General features: G+C 36.0%; 1 protein-coding gene across 3 annotated transcripts in view; it reads left to right on the top strand.

Annotated features, from left to right (window-relative positions):
* The first annotated feature begins 1,802 nt into the window (after positions 1-1,802).
* Positions 1,803-25,728, top strand: part of LOC137401514 (tetratricopeptide repeat protein 28-like) — a 28,250-nt gene continuing 4,324 nt past the window's right edge. The window contains exons 1-15 of one of the 3 annotated variants that reach the window (XM_068087902.1): positions 1,803-1,874; positions 8,144-8,230; positions 8,657-8,769; positions 9,220-9,291; positions 10,408-10,457; positions 12,271-12,558; positions 14,973-15,170; positions 16,133-16,239; positions 18,020-18,080; positions 19,336-19,563; positions 20,318-20,455; positions 20,913-21,083; positions 22,448-22,550; positions 23,000-23,134; positions 24,627-24,811. In XM_068087902.1, coding sequence (XP_067944003.1) covers positions 9,276-9,291; positions 10,408-10,457; positions 12,271-12,558; positions 14,973-15,170; positions 16,133-16,239; positions 18,020-18,080; positions 19,336-19,563; positions 20,318-20,455; positions 20,913-21,083; positions 22,448-22,550; positions 23,000-23,134; positions 24,627-24,811 — 1,680 coding nt within the window. In that variant the 5' untranslated portion in view covers positions 1,803-1,874; positions 8,144-8,230; positions 8,657-8,769; positions 9,220-9,275. Of the gene's footprint in view, positions 1,875-8,143; positions 8,231-8,656; positions 8,770-9,200; positions 9,292-10,407; positions 10,458-12,270; positions 12,559-14,972; positions 15,171-16,132; positions 16,240-18,019; positions 18,081-19,335; positions 19,564-20,317; positions 20,456-20,912; positions 21,084-22,447; positions 22,551-22,999; positions 23,135-24,626; positions 24,812-25,728 lie in introns of all 3 variants that reach the window. The other 2 variants (XM_068087904.1, XM_068087903.1) reach the window with 2 other exon arrangements.

Raw genomic sequence — 25,728 nt, forward strand, 5'->3', positions numbered from 1 at the left:
ATTGAAACGTATTCAGCTACAAAATGTCACACGAGTTCACTTGAAGAGGAATATAACATTTGAACAGAAGCCTTTCTCAGTATCCTGTGAGCTTGTAAATGAAAGGAGGAAAGTGACTAAAAGACAGAAAGCATCTTTAGATCATAAGCTTTTGTCAGCTAAAAAGCCAGAAAAGCGAGAGCAGTTGTCACCAGATGGAGATGTGTCAAAAAGACGTAGAGATAGAAACAGATTTAGATGTATGCTTGTATGTTGAGTGGACCTTACATTATAAAGAGCTAAAACAAACAATCTAAATTCTTCAATCAACAACTCGCAGCGAACTATCATAAACAAACACATTCAAAAGATGAATTAAAAGTTTAGGCACTAATAGATATATGCATTTGTTTATAAAACGTAGTTTCGCAATAATTATGCAGTGTTTTAACGATCTACTCGATTCTAGGATTGCCTAACATGGCGCCGGGATATTCCAGTTTGTGTTTTTCCTGGTTGCGTTATTCCTAGTGTTTTCCAGAAGCCGATAATAAGTTACGCTTTACGCCCAGCAATGCTGCACTACTGTTGCTAATAGGCACGGGCTAGCCGGGTCACGCACTCAAGGATTTTCGCCACGCACATACAAAACAAAAACAACAGGGTAGACACACTTTTCGCGGTCTTCCGCACGAATATTCAAAAATACTAACAGATGTCAATTTTATCGGCCAAAAACAACCTACTAATAGATGAGCAACCTATTAATGTATCCGAATACCTCATATAAAATAAGCCAACAATGTTACATAATGGTTAATACCCACTTTTTCTCTGGAAATATGCCTGCCCGCGGTTTATGGCCAAGAATAACCAGGGTTCATTATACACCAAAATGTCTCTCACGGGTTCCGGAGGTAGCCCGTACTGTAAATTAAGTTTGGGTGTCCATATAAAGACCTGGCCCGAAATGAAGGCTACAATATATAAAAATAGTTTATGTTTCGGTACGGGAGCAATGGGCCCACCCGATAATGCCAATAACGGGCTACCTCCGGAACCCGTGGGAGACATTTTGGTGTATAATGAACCCGGGTTATTCTTGGCCAAAAACCGCGGGCGGGCATATTTCCAGAGAAAAAGTGGATATTAACTATTATGTAACATGGTTGGCTTGTTTTATATGAGGTATTCGGATACATTAATAGGTTGCTCATCCATTAGTAGGTTGTGTTTGGCCGATAGAATTGACATCTGTTAGTATTTTTGAATATTCGTGCGGAAGACCGCGAAAAGTGTGTCTACCCTGTTGTTTTTGTTTTGTATGTGCGTGGCGAAAATCCTTGAGTGCGTGACCCGGCTAGCCCGTGCCTATTAGCAACAGTAGTGCAGCATTGCTGGGCGTAAAGCGTAACTTATTATCGGCTTCTGGAAAACACTAGGAATAACGCAACCAGGAAAAACACAAACTGGAATATCCCGGCGCCATGTTAGGCAATCCTAGAATCGAGTAGATCGTTAAAACACTGCATAATTATTGCGAAACTACGTTTTATAAACAAATGCATATATCTATTAGTGCCTAAACTTTTAATTCATCTTTTGAATGTGTTTGTTTATGATAGTTCGCTGCGAGTTGTTGATTGAAGAATTTAGATTGTTTGTTTTAGCTCTTTATAATGTAAGGTCCACTCAACATACAAGCATACATCTAAATCTGTTTCTATGTTTCTGTTGTTTTTGTTTTGTATGTGCGTGGCGAAAATCCTTGAGTGCGTGACCCGGCTAGCCCGTGCTAATAGGCTTCTATTCGTTGATTTAATGGTGTAGCGAGTCTACGTGAGATGGAAGTTTCGTTTCGACTGGCCGCATTCTTGATTAGCCCGAACTCAAAGGTGAATACCGTTTACAAAATATTAGTTATAGCGTTATAGATTACGAAATGTTGCTACTTTAATCTATGCTACTCATTAGTTATTTTAAAACAAATTGGAGCCTTTTCACATTCTTTCAGACACAGACAGGCGTAGCAGATGTTAATTACGTTAGTGTTCATCTAAAGAGTTGTTACTGCGTGTCGGATCCTTCATATACGCTTTTCTACATTAGTCAAGCATTACCAACATGAAGCGTTTAAGCTATTTACTTTTTATAAATCATTTTTGGTTAGATTTAATTTTTAGTTCTGAAATGCAATTTTTTTATAGTATTATTTAAATAGAATTTAATTATTAATTAGGTTTGAGTTCTAAGAAAAGGAATGCCAACATGAAATGTGTCTGATACTTATTAACCTACCTATATTTATGGTTGAAACGTACGAGTGCGTTAGTAGGTGGCAAGTGAGGTACACTCATGTCTATAAATTTTATTGGCCATAACTTAGCCGTAGATACAGCAATATTGTGCCCGCACATTTCTAGGATGTCATTGTGTTTTCTTTTTCTCTATTGAATAAAAACTTTGGTTAACTAGATTACAATAAGCAGCACATTAAAATGAATCAAAGTACAGTAAAACTGACTATTTTCAACCGGTTCATTATCTCCCTGAATATGTTTCTACTACTTGCTTAAACAATTCTTTCATGTAAAGGTCTTGATGTTGTGTAAAATTCAAGTTATTTTGTGGGGGTAAACAGGGATGTCCATATTGTCTTTGCAAATTGTTGAAGTAAAATCAGGGCAACCCCGAATCAGGCTAAGCAGTTACTGATGCTTGTTAAAGTAGCCGAGGCACCACCGATAATTAATCACGCTTTGACACTATCAGCGTAAGAACCGTTAATACAGACTCGCTATATCACATCTGATAGCAAATTGTGTATATACAAGCACACCTCCAGCAAGAGCCAACAATTCAGACTATATATCACAGCCGATAGCAGACTGTACATATCAGCACAAGCATTTTATCTAAGCTGTCTAAGTTACAAAAGAAGATGTGTTATGCTTGAATAAATTAATTACAGTACCATAGTATGTCTCACTATGCTAACCAAGATCTAACCCCCCTCTCAAACACAAAAAACAGCAGTTTATATAAGTGAACAGAAACGAACTCATAATACGATTGGTGGTTACGAGTGGTTGAATATTCTAGGTCAAAATGACAGTTATTGTTTAAAAAAAAAACAAACGCTATTTAACCGTATATATACAATATAAAAATTTGGCTACATTTTTGGAATACGCTAATTAAGACGGTAAGAGGGTTAATAACCAAATAAAGAACTAACGAATATTCCTTCTCTATTTTCAGAGGATTTTCTGTTCATAAGTCCAAGGTAGCGGGTGCCTTATAATTCTTTTAGTGGGCACATTTTAGCTTGTATTTATTGCATCAAGTGTCTTAGTCTTCGTTAGCCATTGGAACACGTCATAATAATAATCCTCTAGTAGAGTAAATTTGCCCTAATTGATTTGCTAGTATAGTTTTAGCCTTTGCTCCCATCCTCTCTTTGGCAGTGCTAGGTACCACTAACATCTAATAAGGAAAAATTTACGCAAATTTGCTCCAATGTAAAAGATGCCAAGTTTATGATGTAGTAAATTTAGCATCTTTCAACATGCCAAATTTACTAAATCTTAAATTTGGCATCGTAAAACAGTTAACGTGATAGAAATATTTAGCTATAAGTTTCCAGTTTACCAAAGAGGTAAACTGGAAACTTATAGCTAATTATTTCCTGTTGCCGACCATTTTTGGCAACTAGAAATAGTTAGCTATAAGTTTCAAACCTCTTCGCTTGGTTATTTTTACTGCCTCTTTTTTTCCTTTTCTAATAATCGTTGATTCTTCGATCCTCTTCACTGGTTTCAGCTTATGTGTATTGTACTGTTCTATTGCTGCAGTTGTTCAAGATGTTTTATTTTATTTTGTTTAGCTTTTAAACTTTGGTGAATCATTCACCATGTATTGAAAGTGTGGTGTTTTACATACATCTTCAATGTTATTGTTACAATTTTTCCTTTGCAATATTTATCTCCTTATCATTCAGCTCACTGTCCAATTTGGTCGTTGATCCCTGGGACTTTTTAATTAGCTTAGTGGTTAGTTCAGTTTGCTGATCCTTATGACTTGCAGCTCATTTGTGATTAAGAAAATTATATAGGTTCTTGTTAGCAAAAAATCATACTAAGTCTTTGCCAGCCAATTAAGCATTTTAGATCTAGAGTAATAAACATTGTCAGAATGAAAGGTTGACAAATTTAGTGTAGATGAATTAGTGTGGGTATTAGTATACCTGTCCATTGAATATAATATAATGACAGTCAGTCTCAGGCACTGTTTACAGCTGCTGAACTAAATATTGATGATTGAGCCTGGTTAAAGATGTTTGCCAAAATGGCTGCATCAACTAGCAACGTGGCAGGCTATTTCAATTATTTGCTGTACAACTGCCCCAATCATCCTGTATCTTACATGTAGCCTCTATGCATATTGTCGGCTTCTTAGTTTTTTTGTTCTCCCCAACATCCTCTAACAGGTTTGTCATCAGACTCTGTTACTCACATACTAGAGAGAATATTACTTGTAATATATCGAGCCAAGATCACTCAGTATATAGAGAGTCACATTTATAAATAAAAATTTACCCTAGTCACACACACTCCATGAGCTATGTAGTACCAAACTGCTTCGATGAGATTCCGCACTACACTATGTCACAACAACTCCTTAATATATGGACAAGTGGGCAATAACAATACATATTCTATAGATCAAATAACAAAATATAGCTCACATTCAAATCAAGCAAATAATACAATATTTCAGTTGGTCTTAGTACTTCAAGCCAGAAGATCACAAATGTCCAAAATGCTCAGTAGGACAGTTGAAAAATTCATTCAGCAAACTTGTGTTATGAATCGCAGCCTGGTAAAACACTAGTCCATTTTCAGATGCAACATAGCACAAGCAATCTGTGACCCATCAGGGAATATCATGGTTCTCATGTGGTGCCTCTAAACTGTGCAGTTTCATCCTTTATTAATACTGATTAAAGGTTGCCCAAAAGTTGACAAACACCTGTCATTTAGGCAACTGTATTTATAGTAAAGGTATGACCACACTTGCCGATTTTATCATTGGTTCTGATCGAAATCACAAAATGAACGAAAAACACTGAATTATTCTGCTGGATTTCACAGAATTGGCAGAGCTGTGCATGCACACCGAAATGGTCGACGAAGCGCTTTTAATTGGCTAAACAAATTATTGCTGAGCACGTTTCTAGCAGCTTTCGCAATTTATGTAGTCCAAGACAAATAACGTGACCCGCAAAAAAATACTAACGCAATTTGCGATAGTAAATACGATGCAACTGACTTGATTGCGCTAAAGTTGGCAATTTTTTTTACAACGGAACTTTTGCTGCTAAAAACATTGTTATTTCTGTTCGCTGCTTGGACAATAAAGAACCAACAGTAGCGCAAATTAGGCTGTTTCATCGTATTTACTATGTTGAATTGCGCTGGCACTTTTATTGTGTGTCATAATACGTGTCTTGGACTATACCAAGGGCAAAAGCTGCTAAAATCGCGATTGCGAATACTCTGTTCAACTAATTTAAAGCAGTTCGTCGATGATTTCATTGTCCATGCCTGCTCTGAAAATTCTGTGAATTTCAGCTGAGAAATTCTGTGATTTTCATTCATTTCGTGATTTCGGTCAGAACCAACGAAAAAATCGTCACGTGTGGCCGTGTCTTAAAGATGTGGTTGCGTCAAATTTGAGTTGATCTTAAAAGAAAGTATTTTTCTTTGTCTATCAGTTGATATGTTGTTTGTTGTGTTTGGTGATCTCATTGTCAAGATATTTCGAGATTAAGATCAAAAACTTTGATCGCGGTAAAAACACTCAGGCCAAAAAACATGCCCAGATTTGCCCAAAATGATGTAATGCGTGATACACCCTGTCTATATATCTTGTATTCACATCGGCTATTGTAATAAAAGTCTAGTCCTACGCAGCTCTATTGGCCTATATTTTATCTTGTATTTGCTCGTTGGCTAAAATAAATTTTTAAATCCAGCTACAGATACGTTATTACCAATGTCTCAAACGCTTCAAACAAGGAAAATTAAAAATTTGTCATATTAGCTTCTTCTGAATGCTGTGTAAACATCTTAGTACCGACTACCAATTCTACCGGTTTACAGTAATTATGTCAAACAAACTGCGTAAAAGAAGGTCTTTGTACTGACACAGATTCGTCGCTACCCACACTAATGATATACAGCCCCCAAAAGCCTCGCCCACATTATGACCGTTGCCTTTGCATGGGGGAGTGGTAGGCTGTATATCATCGCCCACACCGAAAACTAGTTTCTTACTAAGTCAAATAAGCAAACTGCGTCTTTCAAAAAAATATGAGGTGAAACCAATTACATCCCTAAAAGTCATGTACATTGTATAGTCGATTGTCAATGTTATCAAGTCAATATTGGTATCAATCTGTAGAAAAAAATTCGCTTGTCACATTTGATCAGTTGATTCAAGCACTATACAAATGGTCGAGCTATGCAAAAGTGCCTGTCCATGTAGCTCTAATTGCACTTCATAAATCCATCTATCAGACAAGATTTCAGCACAGGTGTCAATGGGGCTATGATGTATTCAATGTTCTGCAAATCATGTTTTGTATTATCTTCAACAATATTATTTTCTTATACAATTTTTACAGGCAAAAAAATTTTCTTCTTGGTATAAAGCTTTTATTAAAATTATCCATCCAAGTCGTGGCCACTCACATAGTTTCAGCTCATACAATAAGACAAATTCATCTACTGCAGCAAACTCAAACAAAACGTGGTTTATGCAGCACACATTCAAGTCTCTCTTTACAATTTATGGCAGTTTCCACACGGACAAAGCTGCTTCGGCTGGTGGGCCCACATAAACATTCTGTAATCAATAAAACAAATGCAATAAATATATATCATTTATATATATGTCATTCTAACATGTATCTACTGAAAGCTTTCAGATTGGGAGTTAGATAGATTGCGAGTGTAATTTTAAAAGTGAATAAATGTTTAGCAAAAGCATAAGTACGCCAAGCTAACGATTCGAAGCTTTTGGTTCTGTAAGTTAAAGATGTGCATTGATCAATCGATTTTCTTCATTTTTTACAAGTGGGAATTGAACATCTAAAGTCAAATCATAAATCTAATTTACTAGCTAAAATTGCCAAAGAAAAATTTAAGCAAATGTTATAGCTAGATGAAACGATAAAAAGTTGTGAAACGATGATTCGTGATAGCAAAAAGTTATAATTTTACTTATTAGTAGATGTATTCATGAGTAATAAAATCATTACCGTTAGTTTAGAATATATGCAAAGGATACTCATAGTTTAAGATAAATTTACCTTTATTCTCTTATCTTTCTCTGCAGCATAACGCTGTTGACGCCTGTCAGCTCTAACCATAACCGGTCTACCCCAATCTTTAATCACCTGATGCTCAGAAAACTTTGAGTCACCTTCATATTGTTACAATTCGGTTGTTTGTCAATTAAACGTGTAGGTCCAGTAAATTCAGTAAATTAACGATGACAATTAAATATCGATTTCGATGCACATAGCTAGTAGAATCTACTACTAGTCAATGCACGGGACTAACTAGTAATACAGTAAGATCCCTAATAACCAGAATCCTCAAAATCACAGACAACCTCTTTTACGAGCGATAATATTTAATATGACCCATATAAAAATTTCGTGCTGATGATTGGCTAATAAAGAGATCTTATATTTATCGCTCGTGGACTCTTTTCAGATGTATCACTCGTTACGTCACTAATGAAGCACCCGCTGGAATCTGAGCTTTTAAAAGATGGCCTCATTCAAATGCATATATCTCTGGACAGGGTTAGTCTACAAAGACAAAAATGACATAAAATTGTAGCTGATGTTTTAGCCTTTTATTGGTCTTAATTTCATTAAATGAACCTTTTTGACGCAACCACATCTTTAAGCGTGAAGCAAGCTCATAAAACCTGAAGTATACTCATAGCATATAGTACTGTAATATTTAATTCCAAAATATTTGCCTAAGAGGCCTATGAAAATCTTCCAAAGTGTTAGCGTCATCGTATCTAAAGGGATGAACAACTTTTGTTGTAATATCTTTATATTCAGTGTTCATGGTTTTTGTAGTTACTTGCCCAGCATATGGGAATCATCACCTGAAGTTGACTTACAGTATTTGACTCATAATTTGGTTGATATGAGCTACATCCATTGGTAAGACATGAGATTTGTCATTAGGATTGCAAGTAGTCTTCAAGCTCAGCAGAAATATTGTCCTTAACTCTAAAGTTCCTCACAACGAAATCTGAAAATGAACCTAAAAAAGAATATAAATGAAGCTTAAAATTGTAATTTTTTATAAGTTTATTATCCTAGTTATTGTTCAAAATCTACTATAGACCTAACTATATATTTCAAGCAGATGTAAACAGGTTCTACTTAAATGCTAAAGTTGTTACTTTAAAAAAATTCTATCGAATGTGGCGCATTTCTTTGTTGTCATCGTCATTTTTATCTGATGTTTTATAAGGCATTGTTCGTTTTGCAAGTCAATTAAAATGTTGATCTGTTTCAGTTATGTTTATTATCTCTACTCAACTGAATGTCCCTCAAACTCTTATAACTGGTTATTTGTTTTAGCGTTCATTGGAGCAGAGTTTGAACAATACACAATTCATTGTGTATGAATAGTTCTTCAAGCTTTTGCCATATTGTAAGTTTATCACAAAAAGTTTGCAGCCAAAATCTGTCAGGTACGCTTGTGTAAGTCTGCCTCACCTATTTAAGTTTACGGGTAGAACACTTGCTGTGATGTTTGGTTACATTTACGCATTGTATTTACCTCTCCTCTGCTATGTTGTTAATCACCAGTCTTTTTCATGAACTTTAATATGTGCAGACATAACAGCATATCATAAGTTATGGAAGGTTCAGCATGACTATTTATTCTGGGCAATTAATGTCGGTACACACGGTTGGCCAACTAATCTTAGTCATTCAAGTGCTCAGATCTCAATAAGTACATTACACTTGTATATGTCTTGTTATCATCAGAGTTATATGTCTCATCAATTGGTTGCTTACAAAAATTTTTGTATTATTTGGTTTTCTGTAAAATTAAATGAGTTATTCTCGGCCATGCTGCAGTAGGTCATTCAGGTATTTTGTTTTCTTGTATAACCAGGCTTCACTGTTTTGTTCAGGAATCTCCTAGCAATCAACCACTCCCACCCGATGGCTGTTTGTAAATATTCCAACAATGGCATCTGAGACAGGTAAATCATGTAGCAAGTGCAGTAGACGCTCCTATAATGTAAACACTTCGTTCCAAGAACGTTTACCCTATAGGGAGTTTCCATTATAAGAGCAGTAAAATACATGCAAATTGCCTAATTTATCGACCACGATTGCGGTAAATTTACAAGTTGGTAGGGACTGCACATTTTCGACTTTCATTCACAACGATTTGCTTATTTTTCTAAACAGCAAAGTCTATTCTGCAAAGAAAAACTAGTAACAAATATTTTGTACTTCTACAATAAGGCAAAACAACACATTCTTTTGACTATAAAAAGCAGTTCTACCTGTTCGTCATCTATCGCTATTCAGGGGTCAAGGTTAGGATAAAGATAATTTCTGACGATACTCCAACTCGTGACATTCAGATTGATAGACTGATGCTGTAACACCTACACCAATCACCCGCCTTTGTATTTATGAACATTTGCGCAGCTATCCTATTTTCCTTTTTGTCGACATATTTAACGATCTATTACGACGAACTAGAATGTCACGAAAGTTATATATAATAGATATTAAGTTATGCGCCCAGCGTTTTTTTTTCGCAAGTGTGGCGAAATAAACTAACATTCAAATCGATTTTGAAAACTTGCTCGACTTGACACTTTACGTTATATAGAATTTTTTATGTAGTAGAAAGCTAAAACTTTGCATAAATTCTTTACGTTATCTGGAATTCATATTATAAGAAGTATACGTTATAGGAGCGCTTACTATATCAATGGCTATACCATAGAGTTACGGTGTGTATGTTGACACTGACGAATGTTTTAAAGCACCTCTTGTTACAATGCTGCCTGCAGTAAGTCTGTTTCCTCACACATCTTATCTACTCTCTAGTTATAACCAATACTTTTTAAAACGGCTGTTTACTAGGCATAGAGTGAGCAAAAGACTGATGCAAGTAGTAAATGGAGGCTTCTCTTCTTTATAATTATTACCTTGTGTTTAATTTACCAAAGCAAAAGCTATTATCACCTCATATATGTGACACCTCAGGTTTTACTTTTGACCTGGAAAAGTTCAGTGAAGCCCAAAAATGATAGAGCATACAGTAAATATAGGCAACTTGTGCACATTTCTGCTTTTAGTTTTGGCGGCGACTATCTCAAACCTCCAGCTTCAAGATCCCTCCTTAGAGGTAAGTCTTGTATCATCATCAACAGCTCCAGGAAGTTTGTTCGCGGCTCCAAACTGTGTTATTATCTTTCACCAGTCATTTGGAATGTGTTGTATTGCCTCTACACAAACTGTGTACTTGCAACTTTAGTGAGTAATTGAATAAGTCTGTTGTTCCAAGGTTTTTTGTGATTTTTCATCTGAATAACTCATTTTAATATTGTGCATGTCTTTTTCATATGTAATTCATTTTGGCCTAAGGGAGTTCTTTGAAATAGTAGGTATGCGACACGTTAGAGCAAATTTTTACTTTTATTAGACCTGATAAAAGGGTTTTAGTATAGTTTCTAGGCTATTTGTCTCTATTCCTACACTCAAAACAATAGCTATAAGACCACAATCTATGCTTATTATACAGCCGTGGCCAAAAGTATTAACACTCTTATTCATTATGGGATCAATTAGGTTTTTGCTTTTTTATCACCACTCTATGCCACCCAGACCAGACAGTATACATATTAAATTATTCCTCAAAAGATTTTCCAAATTTTAAATCATTTATCTAGAACAAAAACTATTTCAGCAGTCTCTGGGGGGCATGTGAAACTATTCCAGCAGTCTCTGGGGGCCATGCGAAATCTGAGTTTTTTTCTTAGAGAAAACTTTTGGAGGCCTCAAACTCTGAGGCCAATTCCTCAGTGAAAATAGTTTTATCATTAGAAGTTTTAATCCGTTAGAAAATTTTGATTCTCAGCTTTCTAATGATGTGCAGTATACATGGCTTAAATAGACTATGTGGTAAGTCAAGTCCATTAAAAGTTTATCCAACTTTTGCTAAATGTACTAGACAACAAAGCCAGGGGTTTTAATACTTCTGGCCACGACTACATGTAGATAACTTGATGTTACTGATTTATTTTCTGGGCAACTATAGATGCAGTCATTCCTCGTTTATCGTGGGAGTTGGGTTCCCAAAATAACCCGTGACAAGTGAAATCCATGAAGTAGTCAGCTTTATTGTTTTTTTTATTTTACAATGCAATACTGTACTATAAAAGGAAAAACAATCGAAACCTGTTTTAAGGCCTAAAATTTAAATATATAACCGTAATTTCAATATTGGTAATTAATACTGCTGCTGTTTTCCTTATATTATTTTCCTCCCTTATGGAACAAACCGAAGATTGATCTATTTCGTAATGGCGCCCTACGGCCGCATAGCTTTTACCTTTCTTTAGCATGTACAGAAGTGTAACTTTTTCTGCAATAGTTAGCATCTTCCTCGGCCTCTATGGCACATCTGGAGGCCCTTTGTCGGTGCAGAACGTTTCTTTGACATTATGGGTCACAGAGAAAATTTGCGAACATAAGTTTGGCAGAATGTACAGAAACTAAAACTGTTGACAAATGAAAAAACAGTACATCATCAATATTTTACTTCTAGACAACAGTGAAGCCCTTAGCCAATCAGGATTCAGAGCACAATGCACTGTAAAAAAAATCCGCGAACCCGCAAAAGATGAAGCATGTTAGAGCGAGGGAAGACTATCATAACACCTCTAATGGAATGCCAGGGTTCTCTATTTTTCAACACTTTATCTGTAGGCGATCAAATGAAGGTGGCGTCCTAATAGAGGTGGCATTCTAATAGAGCTGGCGTTCAAATAGAGGTGGCATTTAAATAGATGTTTTACAGAAAAATTTTTAAATAATAAGCTTCGGTAGTCAGTAAATAATAATAGTAATTTTATTTAACGCTTGTACTTTTTTGTTTAGAATTTTCTTTTCCGATTAAGTTGGTAGCTGGAATAGATTGAGTTTGATTGTCTTTATAGGTTGGATCATCGAGTGTTCAGTCAACGGCAGCACTAGTCCAACATCCAGCTTCAGAGCAGTTCTCACGAGCCGTGGAAGTTCAAAATTGTCCATCACCTGAACATCACGATCGATATTGTATTTCTGATAATGGTGGCGACCCTATACTACCTCGACAGCAACCACCTACGCCTGCTCCTCGGTTATCAAAGAGAAGACTTTCTTCTACATCCGAACCACCCAATGTTCAAGAGTGTGTCGTAATGACAGTAGACAGTTACACTACCACCGTCTCTGGACTCGCTCATGTATGTTTTTAGTTACTCGAAACACAATTACTAGTCGAAACAGTATTTATTATCAATACTTCTCATTATTATTTGTACAACATACTTGTTGGTAGTCACATGTGATTCTATCACATGTGACTGCCAACAGCCACATGTGACTGAACATGACTGACTGACTAATAGATGTGATTTTATCACATCTACTGGCGGAATATCCGGTGTTGCACGGTATTAAAAATCAGCTTATAAACAATGAGAGATAATGTAGTTGCATGCCACTTGCCATTAGCCTGGCACTCGTCCAATTTCTAATTTGAGTAAGCTTACTAACAAGAGCTACTCACTTGCTTTTGCGCCATAACGGAGAACGGTTGCATTTTTTCACCCACATAGCGACATATATTGCACAATCAATCCATCAATCTCGCTAGCTAAATTGGTAAAGCACTTGCCTGGCGAGCGGGAGGTTCCGAGATGAAATCCCCCGAGATATGGATTCTTCATTCCAATATTGTAATAGCTATAGCTGGACATACTGAACTACACACAGATACACAGACTGAGATTTATATATATCTATCAGTCATGTTCCTGACTATTGTCAGCAATTTCAGTAGTTTATCATTTCTGTGGTTTTAAGTCACCCACACTGTCCAAAAACACCTACAGAATCACAGTAACACTGACAAATCTTAAATTCTAAAGATAACATCATGGGTATAGAGCAGACGCCAACTTATCACGTTGCGAAACACATAAGCGATGCAGCGTCAATTGTTGCTGTTAGTTTGTCTTGTCGGATGCATACAAGTAGTCTAGTGTCTTTTCAATAGGACTATCAAATAACTAGAATTTCTTTGTTGATCCATTTTGTTACAAAGATCATGTTCTATATAGGATAATAGACTTGAAATTAGTAGCCAAGTCGATGTACGCTTTACTACAACATCCTCAGAGCTGCATGTACATGTAGCACAGTTCAATGCAGCAACTTCAGGTGTTCGATCTATAGGGCGCTGCAAATGTGTGCATTGTTTTATGTTCGATTTTGCAATAGTTGCAATAAAATGGCTAGTAGCTGGATGTTTGTTAGTTGTTTCTTGTTTTACTCAAAGTTAGTTGTCTGGTATAACAGTTCATATTATCGGTATCTGAATAACGTCCATATTTACTGTTCATTCCGAGTTCATTGATCAACTCGGAAGGATGATTCTAGATGAAGGGAACATGCAAGTCATCACTTGATATTTCTCTGCAATAATGCTAGCTCTCTCCTCTTCGCGATTTCCAAAAAACATCAGACGATTCAATTTGATATAGCAACCATTCGCGATTTATCACGATATTATTATTATGTAAAAAACTTTATATTTTTGTTTGTATTTTTTCGTATATTTTAAATTTAGAAAAACTGTTTTTTGTTCCTGATAGTTAGAAACATTTATTTCATGAATGCCGGTATATGTGGAAGGCCTTGAAACAAGCTTATTTTAAGACTAGAAGGCCTTCTAGTCAAGTGCAAGATATATCGGGATTACTTGATTGTATTGTTTATACGAGATTGTCAATATCTTTTTAAAAGATAATGATTTTCAAGTCGTTTTCTTTAAAAATCGCCACGAAGCAATTAAGTCGCCAGCTCTACTCGTGGGTCATTCACTAGTGTTACATGCTACACATTTTTCAGCTTCAAAGTTGTGGTTTTGATCGCAGGAATAATGAAGACAGGTTTACATAATACGCAGGAGTGATCGCACAACTCCCAATCGTTCGTAGCTGCCGAGTTTACTCGCTACAAAGAAATTGTCACACAACTGTTGCACATTGTTTTCTATATCAGTTCGTTGCGCTTTTAGCTACATCGAAGCGCATATTTTATATGCGCTTCGCTGCAGCTAAGACTTAAACTGCATTTATTAAAATGCATGTAAGGTCAAATGTCAATGTCAGATCGTGTGAGAAATTTTTCTTTCAATTTCGGAGTTCATTTTTTTTGGAGATATTTTTAAAACACAGGCATTAAAAACCAAACTGCTGTAAGGACCTCACCAATGAAAACGATGAAAATCCAACCTCCTATCGCAAAGATTTCTGCAATGATACGAATATTGGTGTTTACATCATACACAGTACTTCGTTATTGATGCAATGTTTTCAAAAATACCCCCATTGAAACTGAAGTTTGAATCGCTTCGAAAAATGAAAGATGCGACGTTTTAAACCATTCAAATGCTACGAAGATGAAAAATATGGCTAAAATTTGTAGCATGTAACACTAGTGATTGAGTAATTAGAAGGGCTTTTCTAAATTGTCTCTAGCTCAAGCCTGCATATTGGACAACCTTTTAGTTACTAAATTAACTAGTAATTAGGATGTTTGTATCTATTCATTCTACTGTCCAAGTGACAAAGAAGCTGTCTCTTTTATACAGCCAGTGAGTGAACTTCCCAGTGATCCAAGAATCTCAAACGAACCATCAGAAGTTACTGCACTTCTTGTGCCCGAACGTAGCCTGAGTGCTACGAATGTTAGAAATGCAGAGGAAGTTGACGAAAATCATGTTGCACAGTCTGATGAGAGTGGAGCAAGAAGTAGTAGGCCTGCTGCACTGAATGGAGATGAAGAAAGGGTTAGTGTTTGATTATTGGTTTGCTCTGTCATTTAGACGTTTCACCCAGCAGTTGGCATCTCTCAGCAACCAATGTTACAGTCTACCATTTCTCCAGTATGCAATTACTTTTCTCTCGTGTTGACCAGCTTAGAACCTATTTCATATGAGGTAGCTGACATTCAAATAAAATTGTACTCTTTGACTTTTTTTAAATAAATTCCGCAAGCCTGGTTCCCATATACACCGCAAGCACAGCTTGCAGGATCGCAGGGCTATCGGCAGTGAACTGGGAACCTACGCTTCGAGCATCACCAGTAGTTGTCGGGGTCAACTTAAGAGTTCAGCGCTGTTCGACTTTTGCAAGGAGTCGCAGGCAAAACCTTTTTGAAATGCAGTTTACAAGGGAAAGTCAACATTTTCGAAACGGCATGGCGATCGACAATTTTTTAAACGATCATTAATGATGCAACTTTATGTGAACATAAGCCGCCAAGCCTAGCGCCGCAAGTGTTTATCTGCTCGAGATTACTGCTGGGGTCTTGCAGCCGATATGGGAACCAGGCTTTAGAGTAATGTGATAAGGAATTGCTGAGACCTTGTGGTTTCTTTTATTACAACTGAATTCATCCTTATCTAGAAGTAGGACGCTCCTCTCCACTATCGTTTTAAGCTAAATGAATGTTACGCTGATAAGCCGCGAATGCTTTGTCCAATTTACAATTATCTATTCATCTTTTTGTAACCATTCATCATTTTGTAATGTTCAGTCAGAAGAAGGTCCAGCGCTTGTCTCTCATCCATTTTACTAAAGCATTGCTTCACTTTAGCTTCCTAAACATATTGTTTTTAAAATATTGCAACCCACAGCATGTGTATAAATTGCTGCATGAATTTTTTATTTTTATGTGTTTTAGAATGTAAAAAGATATACATGGGTTGAGTGTTGAACTCAGTACCTTAATGTTGTATGTCATATTTAGGCAGCTACTAACAACTGCAAACTTAACATACAGAGAGGCACACTGAAGCTGAAGAGCAACAAACTTTCTGAAGCTGTGGAATGCTTCAGGAAAGCCCTGGACAGCATGTGAGTCATTTTCTGATGTTTTATTGTGGACTGTAGTAAATTCTGGTGCTCAAGTCAAAGATTTGACACCATATATCAAAGTTAAAAATCCATCCGCGACTAATACGACGGTGACATTTTTCTTGACACGAATACTAGTAAAATTAAACTTCAACAACCCATTTCAAATCAAAATTACATGATATGACATAGAGGGATTTATTCATAAAATAGTAAAACGCTAGTAATCCTACTCGGCATGAAAATCAGGCTGTAGATTTCAATTTCAAGTTGAAATTTACAGCCTGATGATTGCGCAATCGAGAAACTGACAGCTGGAAAAAGATAAGTACACTATCTAATTCTTAACTAATTTATACTGCTCTACTCTATTTTGAGCACTCTGACTTTAGTTTTAAGTATGATAAATTTTAATAATAATATATATATATATACACAATGTATAAACAGTACATTGCAATTACCCTGCTTATGTCAGGGTAATCGTCCCTCAGAATACGATTCATATACGTATATCGATATACGTATATCGATGTACGTATATTGATATATTGTATTGTAAATTGTATATCGATACACCTGATATATATACACCAATTTTTTACCTTACGAAGTGGAACATTATGTTTTTTTCTCCTCACGAATTCAACAAAATTTTCGCCCAAGGTCCAATTTGGCCGTCGGTTTGCTTATTACGTACGTTAAAATAACAAAGACACCGAAATGTTGTTCGCCGAAAGTATTTTCCCAGTGCCTGAAAGCTACATGATGACCGATTTTCCTCAGTTCAGCAATTCTCTTGTGTAAATCGGTAATATTTTCTCTTTGAAACCAGTAGCCAAGTTGGAGTTGCGATTCATTTATACAGATCAGTGATCAGACAACTTTTCTTAACTTGCTCACAAAAATCCTCTTCATTATGAAAACAGCATCGTTCGGGCTTTCTTGCCGAAATCTGTTGAAAAAAGTTTTAAACGGGTCCACTAAAAGTTATAGTGAAAGCGAAGAAAGAAACTGATAAGTGATAAAATTTTAGTGATAAAAATTAAAATACAGTAAAATAGTTAAAAAATACATACTAAAACTTAGCTTTAATTGTGTGTGTAAGCTAAACATATTGGAGGTGAATTTAAAGTTTATGTTAACTCCCTATGGTATGCACTGTGTTACATTATAATGTGACATTTTATTGCAACTCAGAACCAATAAATTCATTTTGTATCCTAAAGTTACTGTAGGTAACTATTATTACTAAAATTAGCGTACTACTGTGTTACTAATTTTTAATATTTACAGTACCTATATAGAATTTTGATTTTTTGAGGAGATGTTTGCATTATATAGTTACTACTGTTTCTATTATTAATACTCCTACATACGATTTTTTCAAATTCGTATCATGAGGGTACACTGTATATATGTATTTGTTTATACATTGTGTATTTAATGTATATAAAGTGTGAAACAATTAGCTGTATGGAATTAGAGCACTTTGCACACAAATTCGAGACAGCCCAATGTTTGATCTTTACCAGCAGCTATCATTGAAGCACGCATATTTATAGCCACCTTTCTTTTTTATGGACAATTATTAGGCCTTACCTGCCATGGAGATCAACAAATGTCTTGTTTTTCAACACGAGGCAAAATGTTTTGTCTCAAGTAGAATATTTGATCCATATCATTTTGCATAGTTATAGCTTCATTATAACATAGTTATAGCGTTATTGTAACTGTTTCTTGGTAATATTTTCACTTCTGATGTTTTTGTTATATATAGAAAAACTTTATATGGCGCAGACAGCCCAGAGATTGGAAAAACTCATTTAAAAGTTGGCAAGGTGAGCTGATTCAGGTTTTCCTCCTGCCGTGTTTGAGACAGCACTTTGATGGTACTCTATTAAATACGTTCAAGACATTGTTATCTACTGCTTTTCCTAGGCGTATTCTCGCTTTTTCAGTTATTCAATCCATCCTTCCTGGCTATATACTCACCTTAACACGGTGTTTGAATCCTTTTAAACATGTTTGTTCTTTTACTTTTATACTCTCTGCGTCTTTATATCACGTGTTTATACATTCTCTTGCTGTTATTAATTGTCTTCTGGTTTATTTTATATACTTTATATCACGTGTTGATACATTCTCTTGCTGTTATTAACTGTCTTCTGGTTTATTTTATATACTTTATCGTTTCTTATTCAACACTCTTTCTCTTAGTATACAAATCTCTCATAATGTTACGCATCCTCTCTCAACCCTTATGATGCATTTTCTTCTTTTGTTTTACACATGTGGGTTTTATTATTATGCACTTTTACTTGTAATTGTATACACATTTTCCTGTAGTCTTTCTACTGTTGGACCTATTGTTCGTTTTGTGATACACCCTGTCCTATGGCTATACATTGTTTCTTTTGGTCCTAAACATATTTTTCTGTATTGCTATTCATTCGTATTATACGCGCCTTCCCTTTTAGTATATACTTAGTCTCATCTTGCTATCTACTCTCTCTTCAGTGATATACTATGGTTAAGGTTGATATGTACATGTATTCACTTCTTTTTTGCATATAATTTGGTATAGGCTTGCCTTAATTCCGAATACCTAATACCGTCTTGACTTTTCAGTTAAGTTATTTTCTGTTCGTTTTACCAAGATGTCGAATAATTATCGCCTCTTAGACACATCTAAAGATTGACTTTGTATTATTTACGAATTATCACTTGAATTTGGAAATCCTTTCTTTTTATTTTTTGCAATTGTAGTTACTCACTTTGTTTTGAAATGTGTTAATTTTCAGCACAAAAGGTTAAGTAGTCAAGCTGAAACTGAAGTTCAATGTTTCGTTCTATTGTACAGACTTGACTATAAAAAGCCTCCTATATGATCAATGTTTTGTTCTATTGTACAGACTTGACTATAAAAAGCCTCCTATATGATCAAGAAGTATCCTCCTTTTATGTTATTCAATAAAATTTCTTGCCCTATTTGAATTAGCTTGCACATTCATTTTAAGTGAACTCTTATTGCTTAACTCTATGGATTAATATTAGGTGTACTTTTATTTTATATAAACATTTTGTTGTTCACAGATCTACTCCAAGAGAGATTACGATAAGGAAGCTTTGGAGGAGCTACAGAGGGCACTCGGTATTTTTATAAAAAATGGCTACTCAATTTCATTCGGTGCTAAGAAACTCTGGGAAGTTCATGATGCGCTTGCTCAAGTTTACAACAGTCTTTCAAAAAAAGAACAAAGCATCATGCATTATGAGGCTGCCATACAAGTCCTGACCGACTCCCATAGAAATCCTCCAGAGGTTAGGATCTAAACTATGGTGAAATATATGCTGGAACATTTGAGATTACAGTTCTCAGACATAGTAGTATGTTCTTTGTAAGCATGCATCAGCTTCTAACCTTTTGTGAGTGTACACTGGAGCCTAGGTGCCTGACCTCCTCCTTATTTGAACAATCAAAAATTTGAGTAGAGTATGCATGTCAGTTTGAACAGATTTGTAGTACAGCCGGAGAACGCCGGGTGAGAACGCGGAAAATAAAGGAAAATCACTCATCGGCCTTGTTCAATCATTTTATTCATTCGACTTGTTAATGAAGTAACACGTAGACGGTTCGAGTATTTGTTTGCCAGTGTTCAACTTTTGTACTCTATCTACTGTATATTTATTATTTATCATATATACATTTTATGTCTTTATTGTTGTTTAAATGCTTTTAATGTTTAGATGTTATTTTAATACCCTGTAGGTATTTGTTGGAGTGAAAATGAATTAAAATGCTTACCAATGTTTTTTATGGGAACAATGGCTTCAGTGTTAAAAAAACCAGTGCTCAACTACTAAACCCGAACGAATTATGGTCGAGCACCGAGGTTTTACTGTAATTGCCCTTTTTTATTAAACTGTTATCATATGTTTACGCAGTATAGTTAGTCATTATACATAGTTCTTAGCTGCCCCTAGTTCTGTCTTCATCCTGTAAAAACGCTGGTTTGGTTTAGATGTTTTTTGTATGAGCCTCTTTCAACAGCAACCTTTTACTTGATTATTTTAGAGGCTTCATCATATTAGAAACAATCTAGCCAATGCCTACAGAGAAGTTGGCAAACTGAATGAGGCTAGAGCTCACCTAGAATCGGCAAAGAGAGAGATGATGTTGATACATACAGAACCTTCCTTAGACATGGCTAAGGTACAACATGTGAAGGAGCTTATTTGAGCACCTATTGTTTTCAGTATCTTGGGTTAATGTTGCTTCTGTCTGCACCATTCATTTGTCCGATACACTCGAGTTTACAAGCAGACACTCAGCTACATGTACCAATCATTTTCATTGCTGAGGAACCCATCAAAGCCATGAATCAAGCCCATTAAAATGTTTAACAATTGATACATGGATATTTAAGTTTAGGATATTACAATTTATGTGTCCGAGATATGCAGTGTTTTACTAAATGCACACTTACATACATGTACGTGTGCGTAGTGGTTTTAGTATCGGACGTATAGGGGTAGAATATAAACATAAGTGAATCAAGTGTATTAAATATTTTAAAAACATCCAAAACACAGCCTAAGAAGTGTAAACTCAATTTGATCTTTCAAGTACACTCAAATTAGTCCCACATTCACTCAGATTTTCGTTACAGGTACACTCAAGTTTAGGGAATGTATACTCAGATCTCATGCTGCCTGAGCTTGCTGCAGCTGAACTAGAGAGCTGTTTTAGAATTAGAAAAGTGCTGTGTTCTGGAGCAGATGACTTGTTAAGAATCAGTGTAACTTGCAAGAAACTTGTTACTCTGTATGGTTCTATTGGGGTGAGTTGAACTTTATGTTACTCTATATGGTTCTATAGGGGCGAGTTGAACTTTGTGTCTCCATATTTGTTTGGTTCGATGTTTATACCTTCTGGTATAAACATTCTCATCTTTTCAGTCAAGTTCAATCAAGTGCTCAATAGTTCTTTCATCAATGAAAATTTCTCAAGTTTTTATGTTTAGTTTTTTCCAGCAGTTCTGAAGTTAGTAATTTTTAGTTTGCGCAAACTTGACTTGCACCAGAAGTGCTCTATTTATAGCTTCTCAAAGGTAATCTAAATATATAAAAATTTGGTCACTCGTAGTTTTGTTGTTTTTGTTAGCTAAACTCTTGCGCTTTACGGGACGGTTGTAAAAATAGTTAAAAGAAGCCAGGCAAAACTATCACTATGGTTAATATATTTGTATCTGTAGCAATAGAAGTTTTTTTTCACTTGTTCTGTCATGGGATAGTTGTGAACATTCAGTCTCAATATCATCACCTTACACTTGTACATATTTAGCCATTGTTAAAATATTGTGGCCTGATAAACTGTACTGAAACAACAATTCCATACTGATTATATATAATGATATAATACGGACAAAATTTACAAACATTTGTACTAAATGTTGCTAGGAACTGTTATTAATCGTTGCTGACTGTAAATTCAATATTTAAGGCGAAACACAAATGCGTTATTTTTGCCAGTCGTATAAACAATAAAAACTATTTATATGATTATACTAGCCGAGTGCATGCCGTAGCACGGGTATTAAAAACAGCTTATAAAAAGCGGCAGGTCATGTAGTTGCTCTCCACTTGCCATTAGCCTGGCACATTCCCAATGACTAATTTGAGTAAGCTACTACCATGTATTGCTAAACTTGCTAATAAGAGCTGTGAGAGCAAGCTTTAGTGACATTGCGTAACGCAGAGCGCTATGCACATTTACACCGACTTAACGGCTCATATCGCCTAATGACTTCATTGCATCTCCAGTAGCTTAATTGGTTAGGCTATCGCCTGGTGATCGTCAGGTCTGAGATCAAATCTAGCACGAAGTGGTTTTTTATTCAGTTTAATAGCTATAGCTGGAAAAACCAAACGACAGACTTTGAGATTTTCATATATAGATGAACAGTAAGTATTGTGTGAAGCTTTGACATTCCCATTCGCTGGCAGCAAAAGTTTGTGTGAAGATTTCGAGGTAACTCTCCTTGTACACCATTCAGCTCATAGAGAGGTTTTCTTGGGCCTATTCGGTTCATTGTTAATTTATTTCTGGTTGTGTCTTTATTTTTTTATAAGGAATAGGCTCTCTACGGTAGAATTGTCAACGAGTCTGTCTTAGCCATTTACACTCAAAATCTTTGTTGAACAGGAAAAATCAAAAGCACAGGAATGCTGTGAGATGCTGGCGCAGGAGCTAAAGACTTTCAGGCGTAACAAAGAGAGATGGGATGAGATGTTTGATGATACTTCTGGTCTGTGCCGATTGTTGATGCTTTCATTATAGCTGTTAGCTAGGTTTATAAGCTAGTCAGTTCACTTGCTTGAACTAGTCGGTCAGTGAACAGTCATTACTTATTTAAAGCCCCATGCAGTTGTACAGTTGTATATACTCTCTAGTTTTCCCTCACGATTGTTATAGAGTCGTTTTTTAATTCGATTTCAATTTGTATTTCAATTCAGTTTTAATATATTTGCTTTGAAATCTGCAGTTTTATAAATGCTTTCCCTCTATCAAAAATTGTGAGAATTTGTTTAATAGTTCTAAAACTTGCAGAATTAGTGAATGTAGAATGTATGTTAGAGGTTTATTTATGTTTCCCATGCATATATGAAATGCATCTATGAAGTTAAGCTAGTGAAAATGTACATAGTCTTTGTCGTGTGCATGTAAGTCTGATTAAAATGTTATTCAATTCTGCAGGCGAGAACAGAGCAGCTATTCTCTACAAATTGGCTCAAAACCAGCTCGACATGGAAAATCGGTTATTGATTGAAGAAGCTCTAGAACTGTACAAGGAGTGTTTGAAGATGTACCAGGAGCTCTCTGGTGACACACGTATGTACTTTGATATACCTATCAAATTATATCTCTCACCAGTTTAGTACTTTTCACAAGTTAACTGAAGGGCTGGAGATAGCAGGTAGGTGAGATTACAAGTTTGGTGTCTCAGATGCAGGAAGGTCGGTCTATGGAAAGTATAGGAAGGTGATTTTCTAGAATGAATTCTAGATGGACAGTTTTGTGAGCGTATGCCCAAAATGGTAGATGTTTGAGGCTAGATGGTGAAATAAGTATATGAAAGAAAGTAGAGTAGGGTTGATGAATGAAATTAGACACTTTAGGAGGCTGAAGTTGCTTTAATAAGGTAAGTATTTGGAAGAGAGGCACTGAAGATAAGTAAAAGTACATTAGGGTAAGTATCTGAGAGTGAGTGTAAGAAAATAGTCATATAGAAGCACAATAGGGTGTATATATGTATCTACATGTAGATCATGGTGCTAGGAAAGGGGCTGTGGCTAGGGAGTAAATGTATTGGATTAGACAGGAGGGAAGTATATCTCTGTAAATAGAAGCAATCTCTAGTCACAGCTTTAATTATGTGAGAGGAATAGTTTAACAATATAACTTCATGATGTAGTCAGACCTTAGTTTGTCAGCTAACTAACCTACCTTCTACATTTAGCTGTGAGAAATTCATTTAGTTAATCTATTGGGGTAAATACAGCTATATAACTTACATTTTAGCTGTAATAAATTCATTTAGTTATTCTATTGGGGTGAATACAGCTATGTAACCTATGTTCTCGCTGTAAGAAATACATTTAGTTATTTTATTGGAGTAAATACAGTGGTAGATAGTCGGGTAGTCGGCGACTAAAGATGCTCCCCACATGCTTTCCAGTGTGGACGAGGAGGGAGGCTAGCAACCTTGCAGGACTAAAGACAAAACCTGACCAAGGGCAGAGAAGCTCCTCTGTAAGCCAATGGCCAGCTAGCTAAAGATGGAGTCTCAATAAAAACACCCAGCATAGAAGCACTCAGGGAGGAGGGCGAGAGGGAGGGAGGAAGAGATTGAGAGAGGGAGGGGGAGGGGGAGGGGGAAAGGGAGGGCGAGAGATATTGGTGTAAAACTATGCATGCTCACAGCAGTTTACTCTGAATTGTATTGAATTTTCTATGAATCTATAACTCTCACAGTGTCAGCCAAGACGGGTAAAAAGTGACTGATTGTTACAGCTGCCAGTTACAGTGAGACCTCTATTTACCTCTACCACTATGATGCGGTTGTATTAGAGGGGACATTCAAATAAAGGTGGCGTTCAGATAGAGGTTTTACAGTATTATTGTGTCAATTACACAAAAATGAATTATAAGTTGTCGATTTTACAGTGAGTTGATTAGTGACAGCTAGAGTATGCATGCACTACAGTTTAACACTTTCTTTTACTATATCTGTATGTGAACCGCTGGGAACACAAGGTGTCTAGTCAAGACACTCTCGTCAATAACTGACTCCGTCCGTAGTCATTCTTTTTTTCCCCTCTAGTACGATACAGAATACCAATTATGAAGGTCCACAGGGCGATTGGTACCGCATACAAACAGCTGAAAAACTACCGCAAGTCCATTGAAGCGTATGAGCAAGCAAAAGAATTGCTGACACCTCGCTCTGATGCTGCCAAGCTGAAATCCGTCTGCAACCCTCTTGGAACTTCTTATCAGGAAATTGGAGTAAGTATGGGCTTGGATCTTCCCAAGATATGATTGTGTAGGTTATATTATGTTAAAGGTTGACTTGCAACAAAATTCACATTACAGTTATTTGGTATCAAAAGATTCACCATGTCTTACTCTGCTGTATTGTAGGTGCCAAATATGTGGAAATGTGATTACAAGCTCTTAAAAGCTCAAAAACGAAGAGCCGCCGTAGATTGGAATCTCTTTATTTCTCTGACATGTTCATTACAGTTTGGTTATCGTCTTGTCACGTGATGTTCTCACGTGAATTGAAAGGCCAATAAAAAGCTCAATATAAAACTTATCGTAGCACTAGTTTATGACAAACACTTCGGGTTTTACCGAAGACCCCGTATCAAATATAGATGCTCGCTACTTTACAGTTTTGTTTCGGCATTATTCAATCATCAAGTCGTAATCTGATCATGTGACCCAATACTTCGCAAATAATTTTTGCAGCATTTTTCGATTATCACAGGTGACTAACAGGTTTGTTATGATTATCAGACAATGATATGTACTCCTTCGAGTTAAGGTTAAAAAGTTTACCGATTTTTTACTGTAAGTTATAAGATATTAGTGCTAAAAGTGACAGCATTACAATGACGATAAAATAGACGCGTAAGAACAATAGACATGGTTTTATTGAATGCGTGAAGTATATTTGTGAAAATATTTCGACGAATGAGGTTGCATGAAAGTGTAAACAGAAACCATCCTGTAACAACTACGTCCCATTTGAGCCGTTTTGGAAAGCGAATCCAAACTACGGCGGTCTCGTGTGGCTGCGATTAACTTCATTTTTTAGCTTTTAAGAGCTTGTAATCACATTCCCACATATTTTGCACCTACAACACAACAGAGTAAGACGTGGTGAATCTTATGATACCAAATAACTGTAATGTGAATTT

This window comes from Watersipora subatra, chromosome 8, assembly GCF_963576615.1.
Source record: "Watersipora subatra chromosome 8, tzWatSuba1.1, whole genome shotgun sequence".
Classification (NCBI taxonomy): Eukaryota; Metazoa; Bryozoa; class Gymnolaemata; order Cheilostomatida; family Watersiporidae; genus Watersipora; species Watersipora subatra.